The sequence below is a fragment of the Macaca fascicularis genome, chromosome 11, assembly GCF_037993035.2.
Source record: "Macaca fascicularis isolate 582-1 chromosome 11, T2T-MFA8v1.1".
NCBI classification, from domain to species: Eukaryota; Metazoa; Chordata; class Mammalia; order Primates; family Cercopithecidae; genus Macaca; species Macaca fascicularis.
Window position 1 is genome coordinate 73242022 of NC_088385.1, and position 24290 is coordinate 73266311.

General features: G+C 39.2%; 1 protein-coding gene across 18 annotated transcripts in view; it reads right to left on the reverse strand.

Annotated features, from left to right (window-relative positions):
• Positions 1-24290, reverse strand: part of GRIP1 (glutamate receptor interacting protein 1) — a 711077-nt gene that overhangs the window by 112233 nt on the left and 574554 nt on the right. For all 18 annotated transcript variants that reach the window (XM_045366606.3, XM_045366605.3, XM_045366600.3 and 15 more), the window contains 2 exons: positions 4293-4440; positions 1925-2094 (listed from right to left, as the gene is read on the reverse strand). In XM_045366606.3, coding sequence (XP_045222541.2) covers positions 1925-2094; positions 4293-4440 — 318 coding nt within the window. The remainder of the gene's footprint in view (positions 1-1924; positions 2095-4292; positions 4441-24290) is intronic.

Sequence of the window (24290 nt, forward strand, 5' to 3'; positions counted from 1 at the left end):
CTTTCAGTAAATGTAGATGATGGAGTCAGAAGTGGAAGCTGGAATTACTTAAACTTCTATCAGCTTCCTATCCCTGCAACACAAACAACATCAGGTCTTCCACAATAAAGGCAAAATTCATTCTTAGTCCATATATTTTAGTACATAAATTAATCTTAAGTTGCCTTGGCAGGTTAAAAAGTTTAATATTCCATGAGTTGAAAACATTTGAATTATTTATGAATTATATATAGGGCCAACTAAAGAAAAATAAAAGAAGTTGTTAAAGACGCTAACATTTTAAAAGGGTGTGGTATGCATTTCCGATTCACTGATACCAGAATTTAGCAAGCAAAACCCCATGCTGAGAGAGCACTACAGTGTGCATTCTTATGGCTACTGTGCTTCAAATCCAGTGATGACTGCCAGTTAATTTAAAGAAACTTAAACAGCTTCAGAAATCTCTCCTCTCTGCCAGAGTGCAGGAAGGGCCCACGGGGCCTCCTGATAGGAATGGTGTGCATCCTTGTGAACAGCACCTTCCCACAGCTGTTTGCATTTCTATTCCAATACTGTGATGCTGATTTTCTTTTCATAACCTGCCTATGCTGCATCATTTCTCTACTCCAATGTGTAAAATTAAAATCTGATAAGGGTAATGTTGTACTAGAGATTTTCATTAGCTTCAGGGCTGTCTAAGCGCCATTTAATTAAAAAGGTTACATCCAGCTGACTGATTTAGTATGAAAATTATCTGGTCCCTCTTTCTCCCCACTCCAGACTGTGGAGAAGTACAGTGCGTTTTAGAAGGTGGGAGACACAATACAAATGACCCCCTTATAAGCAAAATTTCAATTTCAGAGAAAACTGCACGGTGTCTAAACATACAGAAATGCATTATCCTCCTTCAGGCCACCCTGACAATACTAGTGAGGCCTCTAATTTCAAGGAGTACAAAGGATTGCTGTTTGGTTTAAGGAACAGGGCAGGAGAAGGAGTAGGAACAAAGATCCTACTGGAGAACTTGACTTCATTTGATTTGGGGCTCAAAGACCCCTTTCTCGTACCAGGTTTTGCCTAAAGATGCCTAGGTAGATGGTGTAAACACTCGGCAAATGTATCTGTGAATTTCAAGGGAGTGAAAATGCAGATACCTTCAGCTGACACTTTTTATTGAATAAATGGAGTCAAATATTCTGATTCTCCCAGACAAGATTTTTGGTCACGCAGGTTGTTCTCTATCCTAAGAAAAAAACTACACTGGCAAAAGACAAAATATATTGAAAACTAATGCTTCACATAACTGGTTCCCTCTGATTCCTGCCAAATATTTGAAGGTTCTGCCATCAAAATCCACTTTGCTTATTTATTTTTAAGTGAGAGTTTTACTATTTGCCTTCGTTGGCCTTCATCTAGACTGGAAATTCAAAATGAATACCAGGAAGTCAAATTATTTGCCTTCTCTGCACATTCAATTTGCACCAAAGACTTTGTAAAGAAAAAAATACTAAATAGCACTAGCCTGAAAATTTTTTCCTTGATGTTATGGTTTCAAGTAAATTATGTGTGGCTTGGAAAAAAGACTTTGGAAGATGAATTTGAGTAAACAAACACAACCTTGTTTTAAAAAGAAATGATGAGTCTGATCAACATGGTGAAACCCTGTCTCTACTGAAAATACAAAAATTAGCTGGGCATGGTGGTGGATGCCTGTAATCCCAGCTACTCGGAAGGCTGAGGTAGGAGAATGGCTTGAACCCAGGAGGCGGAGGTTGGAGTGAGCTGAGCTCATGCTACTGCACTCCAGCCTGGGGGACAGAGTGAGAATCCGTCTCAAAAAAAAAAAAAAAAAAAAAAAAGGCAGAATGAGACCCAGTCTAACTCTGCTAGAGGGAGCAACACTGTGAGGGCCAGACAAAGAGCTTGATCCAGGTAGATATCTCACCATGGTCGGGCCCCTTTAGGGCCAGCCGTGTCTGATGATGGGGAAGGATCTCAAGCTTGACCTGGTCAGTGGTGTTGGCCAGGAACTGGGTTGCTTCTGCAAGTGTACAGTACTCCATGCTGGTCCCGTCGATGGAGAGGATGTGATCTCCCACGTGCAATGCGCCACATCTACGGAAAGGAGAAATACTCGGTAAGAGGTGGTGCCTACCTCTTTGGAATCTGACTTTCATGTATCTCATAGTTAAACTTTCACACAGTTTTCAATTACTTAAAAAAAAAAAGAAAGAAAAGTTTGAGTGTTATAGGAAACACCATCTGTCAAATTTTAAGTACCTTGAATATGAATAAGGAGGTAAAACCTTGTGGAAAATACAGAAAAATTCAAGGAAATGTTTTCTCTTGTCCTTCTCTAAAAAAAAAAAAAAAATCATATTTTGGAGTGCTTGTGTGGAAAATTGAGGGAAAGTGAGCAAGAGGAAAGGGAAAAACAGGAAAATGTTTCTCCTGGACTTTTGTCTGTGTTTGTTTGTTCTAGGCATTTCTATCTGTAAACATGAGTTGGTAAATCTTCGGAATCTCAAACATGACTCTCAGAATTGGAATAGGGTCTTTTTTATGTGTGAAGAAGAATAACTTGGGGAGATTTCAGTAATACTTCCTTGGAATCCTCACACAAGCTCCAAGATCACCAGTTCTTTATTATTACATTATTCTGGAGTTGAACATGTATTAGTGTAAAAGCTCTTGATAATGGTAGAAATTATGCAGGAGTCAAGTGAGTAATAAAACCAGGCCTGCATGGTGAGTCAAGGGGAAAGATGGGGGCAGGGAAGGGGCTGGCTGCTACATCTTGCTGAGCTCAAGAGCTGGCTACTGGATGAGTTGAGAAAAGTTGGCACAGCCATCAGCATCTCCACATACCAGTCAAGTGAACAGCTCCTTAAACTGGTTACCCCTTGCAGAATGCGAAAAAACAGAGGGAGAAAATTAAAGCACCCTGCGCCACTGAACTGGAGAACACCCCTGGATCAATGGCTGTCACTGATAAGGACTGAATGTCAGGTAAGACCACAGTGGAGCTATAGACTGACCACACTACTGGGGGTTGCTGCAGTTCACTGCACCATGGCTGGAGGTTTTCCAGGCAGGTTGAGGGGCACATAGAGAAGAGGGCTGGAAACATACAGGGGAGACTGGTCATTCAGGTGCAGTATATCTATAAATTCCCAGTGTGAATAGTCTATTTCTCAAGACAAAAGCATTTCAAGTCATCTCTTCCAACTAAAAACGTAATTCCACACTTTTTGCACTTGGAGTGCTTTAGCTATGGGAGATGAGGTTTTTCTTACCAGGAGCTGTAAAATAATTTATTAGATGGAAAGGTAGTCTTTTTTTCCTTCCCCTTTTACCTTGCAAGTATAAAACATTAATTAGAAACATGAAGTTTCATTTTTATTGTGGCATTGAAGCGAATAATATTTTAAGAGACCCTCGAAGGTTGTAAAATCCTAAGATTTACATGCTATGAGAGTATAGGACTTTTTTCAAGTATTGTAAAAAATATTTTAAAAAGTGTTGTTTTATTTATTTAAGAAACAAAGAAATCAGATTTTATGGTAGCAGGATTTAATTGTCAACAATTCAGGAAAACCCATCACTGCTCTGCACGGGGTTTAATAAAGATCTACTCCGTTACCCTACATCAAGAACAGGCTAGTGCCCTACGACACAGCAAGAAAACTTGCTTAGTTGCTTGTTTTTTTTTTTTTTTTTGGTGGCTAAAGGCCACACCAAACCACCAAACATCTGGATGAGGTGAAGTGACATTATGGGGTGGCTGACACATAGGTGAATTTTTAAGCCCTACAACAGTAACTTGCTTCTCTGTGTGAAACCTGTATAAACTGGCAAGAGAATTGTGTGTGTGTTTGTGTATGTGTATGTGTCTATGCATGTGTATATGTGTATCACAAGTGTGTGTATATATGTGTTTATATATACTTAAAATTGCACACATGCACTTTTGAAAAAGAGGCACTTTTTTTTTGTTTGTTTGTTTTTGAGATGGAGTTTCGCTCTTGTTGCCCAGGCTGGAGTGCAATGGTTCAGCTCACTGCAACCTCTGCCTCTTGAGTTTAAGTGATTCTCGTGCCTCAGCCTCCTGAGCAGCTGGGATTACAGATGTCTGCCACCACGACTGGCTAATTTCTTGTATTTTCAGTAGATGGGGTTTCATTTTGTTGGCCAAGCTGGTCTCGAACTCCTGACCTCAGGTGATCCGCCCGCCTCAGCCTCCCAATGTGTTGGGATTACAGGCATGAGCCACCACGCCTGGCGGAAAAGTAGGCACTTTCTACAATACTTACCTGTCTGCAATACTTGCAGATTTGATTTTGTCTATGACAATGACTTGTTTGTTACAGCACATCGAGGTAGTTAGGGCAACCCCAAGGCTGGCACCAGGAGTTTTGGCAACTTCGACTAGTAGTGGCCCGGATGCTGTTGCCACAGAATCTGTCAAAGAACAAATTTCAGAAAGCAAAACAAAATAAAACAAATAAGCAAAGACATAAAACAAAAAGATGAAGAATATTCAGTTTGATGTTAGCTTGTTAGTTTTATCACTGATACTTAGATTTCCCTCCATATAATATCCCCACAGCCAATGATAAATTCATAGGGCACCTCTTAACACACCTGTTCCATTCAGCTTGTACTGTATTAATGTATGTGTAATGTTCATCTCTTCAATGAGATTTTAAGGTTCATGTCACTTGGCATAATATCTCTTGTATCTTTATCCCCTCCACAGTGCTTGGCACAATGCCTAGCATATACTAGGTTTTTCAGTAAAAGTTTTTTAAATTAATTACTTAATTCAATCAATATCTTAGCACCTACCAGGAATAAATAGATGGATAGATGAATGAATGGATGAAAGGATGGATATAAAAAAGAAAGGAAGGAAAGAAGAAAGAAAGGGAGGGAGGAAAGGAGGGAGAAAGGAAAGAAGGATGAGTGGGTGGATAAATAAAAGAATGACAAGATGGATGGAAGGATGAATGGATGGGTAGATAGATGATTGGAAGAATGGATGGATGGATGATGTCTCTAGCCAAGTAGTAGGAATGGTCCACTAAGTTGAATTTGTAAAGGTTTTGGGTTTTTCCCTCCTCTGGAACTCACTTAGGATCACCTCCCTCTCAAGCATAACTTCATATATGCTTTATTTTTGACTTGGAACATTCTTTGTTCCTTCAGCTCCTTCTAACATTCGTGGACTCAATGCCAACATCAATTCCTTGGGAAGCCTAAGTCGTAATTTGGTAAGATGACTTTCACATGTGCTTCTACAGTCTGCTGTATTCCTGCTGTTGTAGCATACATTTCACTGGTTCATAGTGGCCAGTATGGATGATGTGCCTGTGTTCCTTGCCAGATTGTAAGCATGCTTGAAGGCAGATACTATGTCTTGTCAATCACACCATTCTCAGTGCCTGGTATAATGATTAGCACATCGGAGGTATGCCACTAATAGTTGTAGAATGAATGCATGAACAAATGAGAAAGTTCATGATGTTGCTTAAAGCTCAGAAGAGCCACACGACACAAGGGAAAGAGTCTGGGACATGGAATTAAAACATCTGGATTCAATTCCCATTTTCACAATATTTGTGTCATGGTATCTAAGACAAGACCAGTTACTAAAACTGTCTTTTTATTGTATTTTGACAAAATTGACAATTAACAATACTAAAACTTTCTAAGCCTGCTTGCTTACCTATAAAATGATATCTTTTCCACAATGTTTATTAAAACCAAACCAATGAACAAAGCACTTTGTTACACATATAGGATATTTTCATTATTGCTATATTATGACCTCAAGCCTTTGAGTCATCTCATTTTTCAAGACTGCATATTGGGTCTGTAATCCATTTCTAATTTTCGACTGTTCTGATGTTTGACACTCCATTAATACAATTTTGCCTTTCTGTAAGAACATCTTTATCATCAAGGCCCCACTCAGATATAGTGAAATAGGAAATCTGTATTCCGATTGCTGAAGCTCAGGTAATATGCATTGAGTCATGAAGCTGAAAGGTCCATGGGAGAGAGCCATCTTCAGTTTGAGATAAATTATTTCTTAAAGTAAAGATGACAATATCCAGGTCAACAACATGCATATCCAGTGCTAAGGATTCTTGCATGTATTAACACCATGTTTCCTGACTCGTAAGATTGAAATGTTAGTCCTTAAAAAGGTTAAGAGATCATTAGGGCCTATACCTCTTCCTGTCAATTCCAGAGCAAGCAGAGTTTCATTAATAATATCTGCAAGAAGCCAAAGGTCTTAATCTACTAAGAGTTTTTGGCTCTGGGGTATTACAACTACCCCAGATCCTACGGTTGATTTGCCCATGAACCTAACTATGGTGGATGCTACTCTCTGCTCTCACTCACCTTGCTTTATTAATTTCCCTGATCTCCTGACATCAGACTAGGACCAATGACAATGTCCTGGCTTCTCTCTCTCCTTCTCCCTCATTTGCTGCTTTGTTTCTCTCCAGAGTCTCACCTGGTCATCGTGCGTCCTGCCTTACTCTCACCTGGGAGTTTTCAGTGAGTGGGCCCCGTGCCTATGTGCAATGGTAGTTTGCACCTCATGCGTCTCAGTCAGGAGACCCTAGTAAAGAATACTTGTCAGTCCCTGCAGCCTCTGTTTTAGTTGTCCTTCTGTCACTAAGGTGGTTAATTTGCCCACCTCTCAATTTTAAAGAAGATCTGTGGTTGAGCTCAGTGCACACAATGTGATGCCTCTGGCTCCACCCCCAGCAGTTGGCCTCCCTCCTTCTGTTCCTTAAGCATGCTGCAAAGCAACCTTTTTCTGCTCAGCCAAACCCCACATGAGCTCTGGCCTACCAGGGCCTTTTCTCACATTACCTTTCTAGAACTTTAGAATGACTAATTTTGATTTCTCAAACCCATTCTCCATGGTCTTGTTGGATTTTAACAGGTATGTTTGTGGGGTGACCATCACTTATTTTCTTCCTCATGGTTTTGTCATGTCTAAAGATAAATTTATTTTGCTTAACAGGTGAAAATGATAAAGTTTCTAGATTACTTACTACTTAATCTCTTTTAGAAATGACAGAAACTGCTAGGTGTTCCCTGATATCTCATCTTCTCTTCTTTTGTCAGTAATAGGGTTTCTAAGTTTTAGCTGAGCAAATGGCTGCCCAGTTAAGAACCACATTTCCCAGCCTCCCTTGCAGCAAGGTGTAGCCATAGGACCAGGTTCCAGCCAATGGGAAGTGAGATGTGACATGTTTCAGGATGTGCTCTTAAAAAGAATGGCTGTGCCCCCCTCTCCCTCATTTCCCCCTTGCTGGTGAAATGTGGGCTCAGAACTGGTAAGCCATCTTCAATCATGCAGACAAGAGCATCAAGCCATGAGATAGATGAAGCCTAGGTTCCTAAAATCTTCAGATTTCTCAAGAGATTGAGAAAGAAACTTCTATCATCTTTATGTGAGCATTGTGAGTTTGAGTCTTTGATACAATGACTGAATTGGTATTCTAATAGGCCTTTTCATTTGAGAGGACTGCACCAATGTATCTGTCTTGGACTATTATTATAAGAAGTGGCTATTTAAAGTAGGTATTTGCAGGTGTAAATTTTATAAAACTACAACCAATCATTACTCAATACTCACACAAAGTATTCACTTTTCTAAAAAGTACTAAATCATGATTAAATATGAGAGTTTTTAAAGAGGTCATCAGGATATTCAAAAGGTATTTAAATATAAACCCTTTAGTTTTTTTTTTTTTTCCTGCTGGCCTGTATATTTGTCAAAGTATTAAAACTTATTTTTTTTGTGGTTTTAATGTTCCAATGATCATGAAGAATTAACATGAAATTGTTCTGGTAGAAAGAAATGACAGGAGTAGGAATATTAAGAAGCTTAGGAAAAGGATGCCAGATCCTCTGCCATCATTAAATTAGAGGGCGAGAGAGAGAGAGTATCCACAGCTTCTACAGTAGCTTCTGTGACTGGAAACTAGAATAAGTCTCTCTTCAAGTACAACTTGCCCCATTAAGGCTTGAAAAAACAACAAGTGCAATATTTCCATTTGGGAGATGCAAATATGCAATTAATGAATCTCTTTTAAAACTTAAAGTAGAAAGCTTTACAGTTCTGAGATAAGACTAATTCAAAGTCATGGTTAAGGGAAGAGGCAGTGTGGTGTTATACGGGACTCAAGGCTGGAGCTGAGGACCAGCTAGAGGGTGGTTCTTGCTATATCATCAACTCAGCATGTGGCCCAAGCCATCATCTCCCTTACACCTAATTTTCTTCACTTGTAAAATGAAGAGATTTGAATAAAACTTCCCTAGTCATGACAATCTGTGAATCTACAGAGAAATAATGATGCCAGTTAAGTAGCTCTCCAGAGAAAGTTAAGGCAGGTTAACCAACTTTATGAAAATATACACTAGCTAGAATCTAAATCCCAATATCCTACAAATCAACAGAAGAGGTGAGCTGCTAGATAGAAAAGTGATTCCTGATAACTGATGTTTATAAAGGTGGGATGAAAATCCTCAGATCTTTAAATATTTGGATGACAATAATAACATCCTTTAAAGACTGAGTTTGGAGGGATATCTTCCACCTTCAAAGAGACATCACATAATATGAAGCTTCCACATTAAGAAGTTTCCAGGGCACAACTACAACTTTCTAGCAAGATTCTATCATAGTAAGGTCCTAATCTAACCAGAAAAAAATGATAAAGAAAAAAGGGTGCTTATCTCATGAAAGACAATCAGGGCTTATTGATAATAGTTAACAGAAGCTCAGTCTTATATTATCTCACCTCAGTAGCCCACAGTTTCACTTACCTCAGTCACTCTTAAATCCAGCACACATCATTCCCCCAAGCTCATATTTGTCACTGAGAACAATTTTTGGACGTCTCCTAGGAACATCGACACATGTCCCAAACTGAAGAGTGAGACCACCCTACTCCATTGCTTCTGCATGTTTCTTTCTCCAGTGGTGGGTTCATGCTGCACTCCATCACACAAACCAGAAACCCAGGAGCCATCCCTGGTCCCATCTTCTCCCAGATCCTTATAAATTTCTCTTGATTTTACCCCCTAAATAGCTCTCAATTTCATCCTTTCTTTCCATCTTCACGATCACCATTTTAGCCCAAGTTACCATCATCTGATTTCCCCACATCCTCTCATGCCTTTCACCTTCCCCAATCCAGAGTGATCCTTTAAATTGAATATCTCATCGCATTAATCCCAAGCTTAAAACCTTAAAACAGCTGTTCTGGTAACGGAGTACAGGTTCTTAACATGGTCTACAAGGACCTGTACGATCTGGCTTCTGCTTCCTTCACCAGTTTTATCTTCCACCATTCTGCCCTGCTTCTCTCTGTTCCAGTTCTGAACTCCTATTTTAGTTATTCAAAATGCTGTCAATCCCTGCTACAGTGCCTTCATTTAGGTTGTTCTCTCTACCCAGAATGCCCCACCTCTTCCTGTCCCTTCCTTCAGCTCCTTTTTTTTTTAAAAAAAAAAAAAAAACTGCTCTGCTCAAATGTCACATCCTCAGGGATTATGGCCCTGACCTGCAAACCATGTCAACCTGCCTGTTATACACCTTAATAGAACCCTATGTGAATGCAGTGGACACGAGGAAGAGGACACTGTTTAGCTCTAGGAGAATCTACCAGACCTGCTCATCTGCAGAGGACTCTGAGCAAATTATGTTGACTGACAGCTGAACAGAACCATGGGGTAGAGTATGCTGTTTAAGTCAGGTCCCAGCAAGAAACACATGACACACTCAAATTAGGATAACTTGAGAAGAGTTTAATAAAGGAACAACTTAGAAAAGTGGGAGAAGCTTATAGGGAAACTACAAGGGATGATACAGTACTCTGGGGCCAGAAATAATAGGGATCGTACCCTACTAAGCCTGAAAAGGCAAAGAATAGAATTGCTAGTAGAACCAGGATTTGGAAGGACCTAAGTGATGAGGGCTCCTTGACATGAGCTGGGACCTTCAGTCAAGGGACCAATTTCAGTGAACCCACAAGGAAGAAGTTGAGAGAGTAATACTTTTCATCATTGTCCTCCCTTCCCCTGATCGACTGCCATCATTTCCTATTAGCCAAACTCAACTGGAAGCCAGAGGGCTTGAGAGCCCATAGTGTAGACCATATAGGTCATGGCAGAGCAGCAAGAAGGGTGGCAAGTGGCTCTGGAGGTAAAAAGGAGGATATTCTTATTTGTGTATATCTCTACTTATCTTTACACAAAAATCTTGAGGCTGTTTGCTTGAAACAAAATAAGTAATATAAGGAAACAACCAGGAAGAAAGAGTCTACAAATGCCATACCACAAGGGTTAATAGAGTTTGACTGCACTGCAAGCATGACACTGAACTATAAGTAAATCCATAGGTACAGAAAGTAGAAGTACAATTAGTAGTTGCCAGGGTTGCTGGGGAGGGAAAAATGACTGCTTAATGGATATAAGGTTTCCTTTTGGGATGATAAAAATGTGCTGGAGTTAGACAGAGGGGATATTTGCACAACTCTGTAAATGTACTAAGTGCCACTGAATTGTATCTTTAAAATGATTATTTGTATGTTATATGACTTTTGCTCCAATAAAAAGAATCACTCAATTTCCCAGAAACCTGAATAATAAAGAAAACATAATCAATTATGCAGTTCTCACTATTGGAAAGGAGGAAGTCTACTAGTCCCTGTGGTGGAAATAAAGATGATTCTAGCAGGAAGCGCTAAAGATATCTCTCTCATGGGCTTTTATATATAGATGGTGGCAAATGATATAATGGATAACGCCCTCAACACATTTTATGATAGGATGCAGAGGTAGTTTCCAACAGCTGTTCCTTGATCAAGGTTGAGATATAAGATTAAAAAGCAAATCAATGATGGTGTCTCTAGAATGGGACGAGATAATGTATTGGTCAACATGATGTAAAGGTGGATCCCAGGGTAAACAGACTGAATGTCTCTTGGGATCTTTGTTAGATGTCAATCTTTTCTCTCACTTAGGTTTTGAAAAGAAGCTGGATATTAGACAATTCAAGGAAGTCCCCTGTGATGAGGCACTTGTATGGTGGCATTTTACGTAGGTGACTAGGACCAGATCCATATGCTTTGGGCATCAGATGAATCAGCAGCAGCATTAATGTACTCTCAGGAGGCTGGGGAAGCCTAATTATATTCTTGCTAGGATAGAAGGCTGTCCACCTCATAGTTCCACGGAAGTGGACTTTCTAAGTCATCATCCATCCAACAACATGAATTTAAAAACTATATTTACTGACTGCCAACTATATGCCATGTACATTGAAAAGTAGTGGGGATGCAAAGATGAACATTCACTATTCCTTCTTTCCTTCAAGTAACCCCTTGGGATCCCATGCCAAGAAGGTGGGGAGTAGTGTTGAACTCCTGGATTCCACTACAGAAATATATTCTGTTGAATCTCATTAAGTTTCTAGTTACTTTTTTTCTTTTTAACGTACTGTTTGCAATTCCTCTCTTCCTGCCCAATGAAATCTTTAATATAATATGGTCAAAATGCTTATGAAAATATTGAGTTATCTGGTGGCTGGCAAGATGGTCAAACAGGAACAGCTCTGGTCTGCAGCTCCCAGCAAGATCAACACAGAAGGCAGGTGATTTCTGCATTTCTAACTGAGATACATGGCTCATCTCATTGGGACTGATTAGACAGTGGGTGCAGCCCATGAAGGGCAAGCTGAAGCAGGGTGGGGCATTGCCTCACCTGGGAAGCACAAGGGGTTGGGGAACTCCCTCCCTAGCCAAGGGAAGCTGTGAGGGACTGTGCTGTGAGGAATGGTGCACACTGGCCCAGATACTGCGCTTTTCCCGTGGCCTTCACAACCAGCAGACAAGGAGATGCTCTCCAGTGCCTAGGCCACCAGGGCTGTGGGTTTCAAGCACAAAACTGGGCGGCCACTTGGGCAGACACTGAGCTAGCTGCAGGAGTGTTTTTTTCATACCCCAGTGGTGCCTGGAATGCCAGTGAGAGAGAATCATTTACTCCCCTGGAAAGGGGGCTGAAGCCAGGGAGCTCAGCAAACCCCACCCCCATGGAGCCCAGCAAGCTAATGTCCACTGGCTTGACATTCTCGCTGCCAGCATAGCAGTCTGGAGTCTACCTGGGATGCTTGAGCTGGTTGGGGGAGGGGCGTCCCCCAATACTGGGGCTTGAGTAGGTGGTTTTCCCCTCAAAGCCTAAACAAAGCGACTGGGAAGTTCGAACTCGGTGGAGGCCACAGCAGCTTTGCCGAGCTGCAGTGGCCTCCACCGAGATATTCCTCCTCTCTGGGCAGGGCATCTCTTAAAGAAAGGCAGCAGCCCCAGTCAGGAGCTGAGAGATAAAACTCCCATCTCCCTAGGACAGAGCACCTGGGGGAAGGGTCAGCTATGGGTGCAGCTTCAGCAGACTTAAACATTCTTGCCTGCTGGCTCTGAAGAGAGCAGCAGATCTCCCAGCACAGCACTTGAGCTCTGCTAAGGGTCAGACTGTCTCCTCAAGTGGGCTCTTGAAGGGACAGTGCCTCCTGACTGGGAGACAACTCGCAGCAGGGGTTGACAGACACCTCTTACAGGAGAGCTCCAGCTGGCATCTGGTGGATGCCCCTCTGGGATGAAGCTTCCAGAGGAAGGAACAGGCAGCAATCTTTGCTGTTCTGCAACTTCTACTGGTGATATCCAGGCAAACAGGGTCTGGAGTGGACCTCCAGGAAACTCCAGCAGAACTGCAGCAGAGGGGCCTGACTGTTAGAATGAAAACTAACAAACAGAAAGGAATAGCATCAACATCAACAAAAGGACGTCCACAAAGAAACCCCACCCGTAGGTCACCAACATCAAAGATCAAAGGTAGATAAATCCATGAAAATTAAGAAAAACCAGTGCAAAAAGGCTAAAAATTCAAAAAACCAGAATGTCTCTTCCAAAGGATCACAATTCCTTGCCAGCAAGGGAACAAAACTGGATGGAGAATGAGTTTGATGAATTGACAGAAGTAGGCTTCAGAAGATGGGTAATAACAAACTCCTCTGAGCTAAAGGAGCATGTTCTAACCCAATGCAAGGAAGCTAAGAACATTAAAAAAAGGTTAGACGAATTACTAACTAGAATAACCAGTTTAGAGAAGAATATAAATGACCTGATGCAGCTGAAAAACAGCTTGAGAACTTTGAGAAGCATATACAAGTATCAATAGCTGAATTGATCAAGTAGAAGAAAGGATATCAGAGATTGAAGATCAACTTACTGAAATAAAGTGTGAAGACAAGATTAGAGGAAAAATAATAAAAAGGAATGAACAAAGCTTCCAAGAAATATGGGACGACGTGAAAAGACCAAATCTACATTTGATTGGTGTACCTGAAAGTGACAGAGAGAACGGAACTGAGCTGGAAAACACTCTTCAGGATATTATCCAGTAGAACTTCCCCAGCCTAGCAAGGCAGGCCAACATTCAAATTCAGGAAACACAGAGAACACCGTAAAGATACTCCTCGAGAAGAGCAACCCCAAGACACATAATTGTCAGATTCACCAAGGTTGAAATGAAGGAAAAAATGTTAAGGGCAGCCAGAGAGAAAGGTCGGGTTACCCACAAAGGGAAGCCCATCAGACTAACAGCAGATCTCTCTGCAGAAACCCTACAAGCCAGAAGAGAGTGGGGGCCAATATTCAATATTCTTAAAGAAAAGAATTTTCAACCCAGAATTTCATATCCAGCCAAAATAACTTCATAAGCGAAAAAGAAATAAAATCTGTACAGACAAGCAAATGCTGAGAGATTTTTTGTCATCACCAGGACTGCCAGCTCCTGAAGGAAGCACTAAATATGGAAAGGAAAAACCAGTACAAATCACTGCAAAAACATACCAAATTGTAAAGACCATTGACACTATGAAGAAAATGCACCAACTAACAGACAAAATATTGAGCTAGCATCATAATGACAGGATCAAATTCACACATAAGAATATTAACCTTAAATGTAAATGGGCTAAATGCCCCAGTTAAAAGACACAGACTGGCAAATTGGATAAAGAGTGAAGACCCATTGGTGTGCTGTATTCAGCAGACCCATCTCATGTGCAAAGACACACATAGGCTCCAAATAAAGGAATGAAGGAAGATTTACCAAGCAAATGGAAAACAAAAAAGCAGGGGTTGCAATCCTAGTCTCTGATAAAACAGTCTTTAAACCAACAAAGATCAAAAAAGACAAGAAGGGCATTACATAATAGTAAAAAGATCAACATAACAAGAAGAGCTAACCATCTTAAATATATATGCACCCAATACAAGATTCATAAAGCAAGTTCTTAGAGACCTACAAAGAGATTTAGACTCCCACACAATAAGTGTAGGAGACTTTAACATCCCACTGTCAATATTAGACAGATCAATGAGACAGAAAATTAACAAGGATATTCAGGACTTGAACTCAGCTCTGGACCAAGTAGACCTAATAGATATCTACAGAACTCTCCACCCCAAATCAACAGAATATACATTCTTCTCTGCACCACATCGCACTAATTCTAAAATTGACCACATAATTGGAAGCAAAGCACTCCTCAATAAATGCAAAAGAATGGAAATCATAACAAACAGTCTCTCAGACAACAGTGCAATCAAATTAGAACTCAGGATTAAGAAACTTACTCAAAACCACCACAACTACATGGAAACTGAACAACCTGCTCCTGAATGACTAGTGGATAAATAATGAAATTAAGGCAGAAATAAATAAGTTATTTGAAACCAATAAGAACAAAGACACAACATACCAGAATCTCTGGGACACAGCTAAAGCAGTGTTTAGAGGGAGATTTACAGCACTAAATGCCCACAGGAGAAAACAGGCAAGATCTAAAATTGACACCCTAACATCACAATTAAAAGAACTAGAAAAGCAAGAGCAAACAAATTCAAAAGCTAGCAGAAGACAAGAAATAACTAAGATCAGAGCAGAACTGAAGGAGATAGAGATACAAAAAACCCTTTGAAAAATCAATGAATCCAGGAGCTGATTTTTTGAAAAGATTAACAAAATAGATAGACCACTAGCCAGACTAATAAAGAAGAAAAGAGAGAAGAATCAAATAGACACAATAAAAAATGATAAAGGGGATATCACCACTGATCCCATAGAAACACAAAATACCATCAGAGAATACTATAAACACCTCTACACAAATAAACTAGAAAATCTAGAAGGTATGGATAATTTCCTGGACATATATATCCTCTCAAGACTAAACCAGGAAGAAGTCGAGTCCCTGAACAGACCAATAACAAGTTCTGAAATTGAGGCAATAATTAATAGCCTACCAACCCAAAAAAGCCCAGGACCAGATGGATTCACAGCCGAATTCTATTAGAGGTACAAAGAGGAGCTGGTACCACTCCTTCTGAAACTATTCCAAACAGTAGAAAAAGAGGGAATCCTCCCTAACTCATTTTATGAGGCCAGCATCATCCTGATACCAAAACCTGGCAGAGATACAACAAAAAAAGAAAATTTCAGGCCAATATCCCTGATGAACATTGAGACAAAAATCCTCAATAAAATTCTGGCAAACTGAATACAGCAGCACATCAAAAAGCTTATCCACCATGATCAAGTCGGCTTCATCCCTGGAATGCAAGTCTGGTTCAACATATGCAAATCAATAAATGTAATCCATCACATAAACAGAACCAATGATGAAAACTATGTGATTATCTCAAAAGATGCAGAAAAGGCCTTCAAAAAAATTAAACATCCCTTCATGCTAAAAACTCTCAATAAACTAGGTATTGATGGAACATATCTCAAAATAATAAGAGCTATTTATTTCAAACCCACAGTCAATATTATACTCAATGGGCAAAAACTGGAAGCATTACCTCTGAAAACCAGCACAAGACAAGGATGCCCTTTCTCACCACTCCTGTTCAACATAGTATTGGAAGTTCTTGCCAGGGCAATCAGGCAAGAGAAAGAAATAACAGGTATTCAAATAGGAAGTGAGGAAGTCAAATTGTCTCTGTTTGCAGATGACATGATTGTATATTTAGAAAACCCCATTGACTCAGCCCCAAATCTTTTTAAGCTGATAAGCAGCTTCAGCAAAGTCTTAGGATACAAAATCAATGTGCAAAAATCACAAGCATTCCTATACACTAATAATAGACAGAGAGCCAAATCATGAGTGAACTCTCATTCACAATTGCTACAAAGTGAATAAAATACCTAGGAATGCAACTTACAATGGATGAGAAGGACCTCTTTAAGAGGAACTACAAACCACTGCTCAAGAAAACAAGAGAGTACACAAACAAGTGGAAAAACATTCCATTCTCATGGATAGGAAGATTCAATATCGTGAAAATGGCCATACTGCCCAAAGTTATTTATAGGTTCAGTGCTATCCTCATCAAGCTACCATTGACTTTCTTCACAGAATTAGAAAAAAACTAGTTCAAATTTCATATGGAACCAAAAAAAGAGCCCATATAGCCAAGACAATCCTAAGCAAAAAGAACAAAGCTGGAGGCATCACACTACCTGACTTCAAACTGTACTACAAGGCTACAGTAACCAAAACAGCATGGTACTAGTACCAAAACAGATATATAGAACAATGGAACAGAACAGAGGCCTCAGAAATAATACCACACATCTACAACCATCTGATCTTTAACAAACCTGACAAAAACAAGCAATGGAGGAAGGATTCCCTATTTAATAAACAGTATTGGGAAAACTGGCTAGCCATACACAGAAAATTGAAACTGGACCCCTTTCTTACACCTTACACAAAAATTAACTCAAGATGGATTAAAGACTTAAATGTAAGACCTAAAATTATAAAAAACCTAGAAGAAAACATAGGCAATATTATTCAGGACACAGATATGGGCAAAGACTTCATGACTAAAACACCAAAAGCAGTGGCAACAAAAGCCAAAATTAACAAATGGGATGTAGTTAAACTAAAGAGCTTCTGCACAGCAAAAGAAACGATCATCAGAGTGAAGAGGCAACCTACAGAATGGGAGAAAATTTTTGCAATCTATCCATCTGACAAAGGGCTAATATCCAGAATCTACAAAGAACTTAAATTCACAAGAAAAAAAAAGCAACCCCATCAAAAAGTGGGCTAAGGATATGAACAGACACTTCTCAAAAGAAGACATTTATTTGGCCAAAAAACATATGAAAAAAAGCTCATCATAACTGGCCATTAGAGAAATGCAAATCAAAACCACAGTGAGATACCATTTCACGCCAGTTAGAATGGCTATCATTAAAAGGTTAGGAAACAACAGATGTTGGAGAGTATGTGGAGAAATAGGGATGCTTTTACACTGTTGGTGGGAGTGTAAATTAGTTCAACCATTATGGAAGACAGTGTGGCAATTCCTCAAGGATCTTGAACCAGAAATACCATTTTACCCAGCAATCCCATTACTGTGCACATACCCAAAGGATTATAAATAATTCTACTATAGAGACACATGCACACGTATGTTTACTGCAGCACTGTTCACAACAGCAAAGACTTGAAACCAACCCAAATATCTATCAGTGATAGACTGGATAAAGAAAATGTGGTGAATATATACCATGGAATACTATGTAGCCATAAAAAAGGATGAGTTCATGTACTTTGCAGGAACATGGATGAAGCCGGAAACCTTAACTCTCATCAAACTAACACAGGAACAGAAAACCAAACACCGCATGTTCTCACGCATAGGTGGGAATTGAACAATGAGAACACATGGACACAGGGAGGGGAACATCACACACCTGGGCCTGTCGGTGGGTGGGAGGCTAGGGGAGGGATAGCATTAGGAGAAATACCTAATGTAGATGACAGGTTGATAGGTGCAGCAAACCACCATGGTATGTGCATACCTATGTAACAAACCTGTATGTTCTGTACATGTATCCCAGAAATTAAAGTATAATAACAAATATTGATTTATCTGATATGATTTCCAGGTTTCTAGAAAAATTACTCAAGCATGTGAAAAGATCCACAGAAGGTGACTGATGCTCCCTGTCCATAAGGGCTATAGAAAACAATTATTATTACCAAATAACTACAGCAGTAAGTGTCAAGGGAATGGCAGTGTCAGTGAGACTTCTGGGCATCTGAGGAGGCTGAGCCTGATGAGCTGACACGGCTGGGATGAGCTTAATAGATGAGATAGAATTTGATTGTAATGTTTCTCCTCTGACTTTATTTTAGTGGGCTCTAGGAGAACAACAAAACTATTTTAGCAAGTACTGTTTTCCAGCATTACCCATGTGGCAGTTACTTTCTGCATCACAGAAGGGGATCTACAAATGTTAACGTTTAATTGATCATTAGCCTTTTCTGGCAATTGCTTTCCATAATAAATGTTTCCCCACAACAACATTAAAGCAGCTCATACTGCCTTGTGGTATTAAGCCTGTTTCCCTAGCTGCCACCCAATTCCATTCACAGAGGGATTTATGAAAAGTAGGATTCCAAAAGCCCTGGCTTTATTCCAAGATGTCTAACAAGATGCATAGGAAAAGTAAAGGCAGGCAGACAGGCTGGACAAATGGGGCACTCTTATTTAAGAAAGTGCAAGAGAAAAATTGGAGTATGCCAAAATGAGAAAAATAGAGGAAAAATCAGGAAGAAATAATCAAGAGCCCATCCCTAGACAGAAGATTAGTTTATCCTGCTGAAATGAAGCATGGTTGAGAAAAATGGATGATACAGATGTAAATTATTCATGGTTAAAGACATCTCAGTCATTAAGATATTTACACCATGAGTGAAGCAGCCAGTGCATGCTGGGTTGATTTATGGGTTACATAATTACAGAAGATATGCTGATGACTGTTTGCATGGGAAACACTCTGGATTTTTATTTTGTTAATCAGTTTTCCCACTTCTGAGTTCTGCATTTCAATCACAGTGCAAGGCTTGATTAGAACCTCCGGGGCGAGGGGAGGGGGGAGGGGGGTGGTAAGAAAGGCTGTGAATGGTAATATCAGCTTTGCCTGCCTTACATTCCTTCAGATAAGAAAGTACCTTTTGGGAGCCTTTCAACTTACTCATTAGTTAATGGTATTTTTATTAATGGTACCTATTCATATAATGCTACTAATAATTTCAACCCTTTACAGATAAACTAAACCCCAATAAATTTTTTAAAGTATTTTTTAAATTGCTGATTTATTTTTTTCTATTGAAATAGAGTGCTTGGGAAAGACTCACCCAAAAGTGCACCTTCCAATGTTCAAATAAGCTTCATCTTAAATCCTAACTTTTCCCCAGGGAGTTAAAGGAGACACAGCATGAATATTTATTGCATTGCAAGAAGAGTACAAAGCAAGTGAAACTCAATAATACACCCCATGCTAACTTGAGTTTGGATAAAGCATGTTTGATTATTGGCTCTCACTCTCTGCAGCAGGCTCACCCTGGTAATTGTATTAATTTTGGAATAACTTGATCCCTTATTTTACATGACAGATATTTTTGGTACCCTGCTTATTAGGTTATAGTATTTTAACAACTTTTTATGGAAGTGTATCAACATGCAGATAATGCATAAATCACAAGTTTACAACTTGATACATTTTCATAAACTGAATGTATCTGTGTAGCCACACCAAGACCCAGAAATAGAACATAACCAGCATCAAATAATCCCCCTACTCCTTTACATTGCTCTCCATCCAAAAGGTAACTGCTATCCATTTTCCACTGTAGCCATTCAGTTGAGGGTTTTATCAGGGGTTTCCACTTTTGTGTCTTACTCATTCTCTTTGCCTGTTGCCATTCATGTAAGACTGGACTTGTTCCTTCTTGCCTTCCACCAGAGAGACAAATATTGGATGTTCTCATTTATATGTGGGAGCTAAAAAAGTTGATCTTGTGAAGGGAGAAAGAAGAATGGTGGTTGCCAGAGACTGGAGAGGAGAAGGGGAGGGGGTGTGAAAAGAGGTTGCTTAGTGGGTACGAAGTACATTTAGATAAAGGGAATAAGTTCTAGTGTTTGATAGCACAATAGGGTGACTATAGTTATCAACACTTTATTGTCTATTTCAAAACAGCCAGAAGAGAAGATTTAGAATGTTCTCAACACAAATAAATTATAAATGTTTGAGGTGATGGATAGATATACCTATTACCCTGAGTTGATCATTATACACTCTATGCATGTATCAAAATATCACATGTACCCCATAACTATGTACAATTATTATCAGTAAAAATATTGCTGCTATGAACATTCTAGTTGTCTTTGGTGAGCATAGATATGCATTTCTGTGGGAACCATAACTAAGATTGGAATTGTTGGGTCACAGGGTGTGCATATGCTCAGCTTCAGCAGATACTGTCAAAGAGGTTTTCTAAAGAGTTGTATGAATTTGCTGTCCCACCAGAAGGGAATGAGAGTTCCAGTTGCTCTACATGTTTACCACCTCTTATTGTGGTCAGTCTTTTCCACTGTAGCCATTCAGTTGAGTGTGTAGTGGTATCACATTGTGTTTTCAATTTGCATTTCCCTGATGACTAATGTAGTAGAGCAATTTTTCATACACTTGTTGGCCATTTGAATAATCTCTTTCATGAAGGGTCTGTTCAGATCTTTTCCCTGATTTTTTATTAGGTTGTTTGGCTTATTGCTTTTTGAAAATTTATATATATATGTGTATATATATAAAATTTTAAAAATAATTAAAATAGTTTTAAAGATTAAAACAAAATTTAAAAATACATATTCTGGTATGAGTCACTATTGGATATGTGATTTGCAAATATACTTTCCTCCCTCTATGACTTACCATTTCAATGCTTGAAGGTGTTTTTTGATGAAGAGAGGTTCTACATTATTTATATTATAGTTAAACTTTATATGTTTTGTTTAAGAAATCTTTGCTTACTATAAAGTCATGGTGATGTTCTCCTATGCTTTTTCTACAGGTTTCATTATTAATTTTATATTTAGATCAGTAACCCTCTGAAATTGATTCCTGTGTGTTGTGTCAGGTAAAGTCAAAATATATTTTCTCCACATGGATATAACTGATCCATCATCATTTTTTGAAAGGACTACTTTTTTCTCATTGCATTACAATGTCACCTGTGTCACAAATCAGGTGAATATAAATCTGCACACAGATTAATATATATATTCATATGTATCACTCATATATTTATGAATAGATACATATGTATATATGTGTGTGTGTTTTCTGGACATTGTGTCCTGTTTGTCTTTTCTTCCTGTGTCAGTACCATAATGTCTTAATTACTTCAGCTTTTTAATAGATCTTAATATCTAGCAGTATAGGTTCTCCAGTTTTTTGTTGTTCTTTAAGACTGCCCTGACCTTCTTGACCCCTCGTAGTGTGGTTTTACTGTGTATTCAATTCAGGGAAAAGTAAAGCTCAGTAACTAATAAGTGAGAGAGTTTATGCCGTTGCCACGGGGATAATAATATATGAAACAATCATGTTAGAATTCATGTGACAGGTTTCAGTATATAAACATGGTTTATATATATATATTTAAATATACTCTGTAGAATACTAATAAGAGTCTTCCAACTTAAATTTCTAGGGTCTCAATGCTGTTCCATGTAGCCAAAGAGTTTTCAAATTTTTAAAGCAGGTGATATGGTTTGGGTCTGTGTCCCCACCCAAATCTCATCTTGAATTGTACTCCCATAATTCCCACATGTTGTGGGAGGAACCTGGTGGGAGATAATTGAATCATGGGGGCAGTTTCCCCCATACTATTCTCGGGGTTGTGAATAAGTGTCATGAGATCTGAGGGTTTTATCATGGGTTTCCACTTTTGTGTCTTACTCATTCTCTCTTTGCCTGTTGCCATCCAAGTAAGACTGGACTTGCTCCTTCTTGCCTTCCACCATGATTGTGAGGCTTACCCAGCCACATGGAACTATAAGTCCAGTTAAACCTCTTTCTTTTGTAAATTGCCCAGTCTTGGGTATGTCTTCATCAGCAGTGTGAAAACAAACTAATTCAGCAGACAATAAGAAAAAGCAGGTCTCAATTTTTTCTTTTTTTGAGTGAGAGTTTCATTCTGTCACCCAGGCTATAGTGCAGTAGTGCGATCCTAGCTCACTGCATCCTTGAACTCCTGGGCTCAGGTGATCCTCCCACCTCAGCCTACCGAGTAGCTGGCAGTACAGGTGTGCGCCACGACACCCAACTAATTTTTAATTGTTTTATAGAAACACGGTCTCACTATGTTGCCCAGGCTGGTCTCAAACTCCAGATCTCAAGTGATCCTTCCACTTCAGCCTCCCAAAGTGCTGGGATTACAGGTGTGAGTCACTGTGCCTGGCACAAAATTTTGCAAAGGTCTTTCTGAGCTCAGACATAGTGACTGGGGGCACACTTTGTACATACCTTCATGGCCCTCATTGCACAAGCTCTGGAAGCCTCTCCCTCCATTGTCAGTACTAATGTGAAGACTTTTTAAAAAGGGATATACAGGTCATCTGCAAAGAAACGCCCATCAGTGAAACTCTCAGCAGAAACCCTACAAGCCAGAAGAGATTGGGGGCCAATATTTAATATTCTTAAAGAAAATAATTTCCAACCCAGAATTTCATATCTGGTCAAACTAGGCTTCACAAGTAAAGGAGAAATAAGGTCTTTTTCAGACAAGCAAATGCTGAGGGAATTCATCACCACCAGGCCTGCCTTGCAAGAGCTCCTAAATATGGAAGCACTAAATATGGAAAGGAGAAACTATTACCAGCCACTACAAAAACACACTGAAATACACAGACTAGTGATACTATGAAGCAACCACATAAACAAGTTTGAAAAACTTTAGGACCAGCTAGCATGATGATGACAGGATCAGATTAACAAATAATAATACTAACTTTAAATGTAAACAGGATAATGCCCCAGTTAAAAGACACAGAATGGCAAGCTGAATAAAGAGCCAAAATCCATTGGTATGCTCTCTTCAAGAGACCCATCTCATGTGCAAAGACACATATAGACTCAAAATAAAGGGATGGAGGAAAATTTACCAAGCAAATAGAAAACAGAAAAAAGCAGGGTTTGCAACCCTAGCTTTTGACAAAACAGACTTTAAACCAACAAAGATAAAAAAAGACAAGGGGATGACATAATGGTAAAGGGTTCAATTCAACAAGAAGAGCTAACTGTCTTAAATATATATGCACCTAATACAGGAGCACCCAGATTCATAAAGCAAGTTCTTAGAGACCTACAGAGAGACTTACACTCCCACATAGTAATAGTGGGAGATTTTAACACCGGACAGGCAATATTAGACAGATCATTGAGACAGAAAATTAGTGCATATATTCAGGATTTGAACTCAGCTCTGGATCAAGAGGACCTGATAGATATCTACAGAACTCTCCACACAAAAACAACAGAATATACATTCTTCTCATTGCCACACAATACTTACTCTAAAACTGATCACATAATTGGAAGTAAAACACTCCTCAGCAAATGGAAAATAACTGAAATCATAACAGTCTCTCAGACCATAGCACAATCAAATTAGAACTCAATATTAAGATATTCACTCAAAATCACACAACTACCTGAAAATTTAACAACGTACTCCTGAGTGACCCTTGAGTATATAATGAAATTGAGGCAGAAACAAAGAAGTTCTTTGAAACTAGTGAGAACAAAGAGACAATGTACCAAAATTTTTGGGATGCAGCTAATGTTAAGAAGAAAGTTTATAGCACTAAATACTCACATCTAAAACCTAGCAAGATCTCAAGTTAACAACCTAACATCATAACTAAAGAACTAGAGAACTAAGAACAAACAAACCCCAAAGCTAGCAGAGGACAAGAAATAACCAAGATCAGAGCTGAACCGAAGGAGATAGAGATGTGAAAAGCCCTTCAAAAAAATCAATGAATCCAGGAGCTGCTTTTTGAAAAAAAATTAATAAAATAGATAGACCACTAGCTAGATTAGTAAAGAAGAAAAGAGAGAAGAATCAAGTAAACACAATCAGAAGTGATAAGGGTGATATCAACACTGATCCCCACAAAAATACAAATAACTATCAGAGAATACAATAAACACCTCTATGCACACAATCTAGAAAATCTAGAAGAAATATATAAATTCCTGGATGCATACACCCTACTAAGACTGAACAAGGAAGAAATTAATTCCCTGAATAGACCAATAACAAGTTTTGAAATTCGGGCTGTAATAAA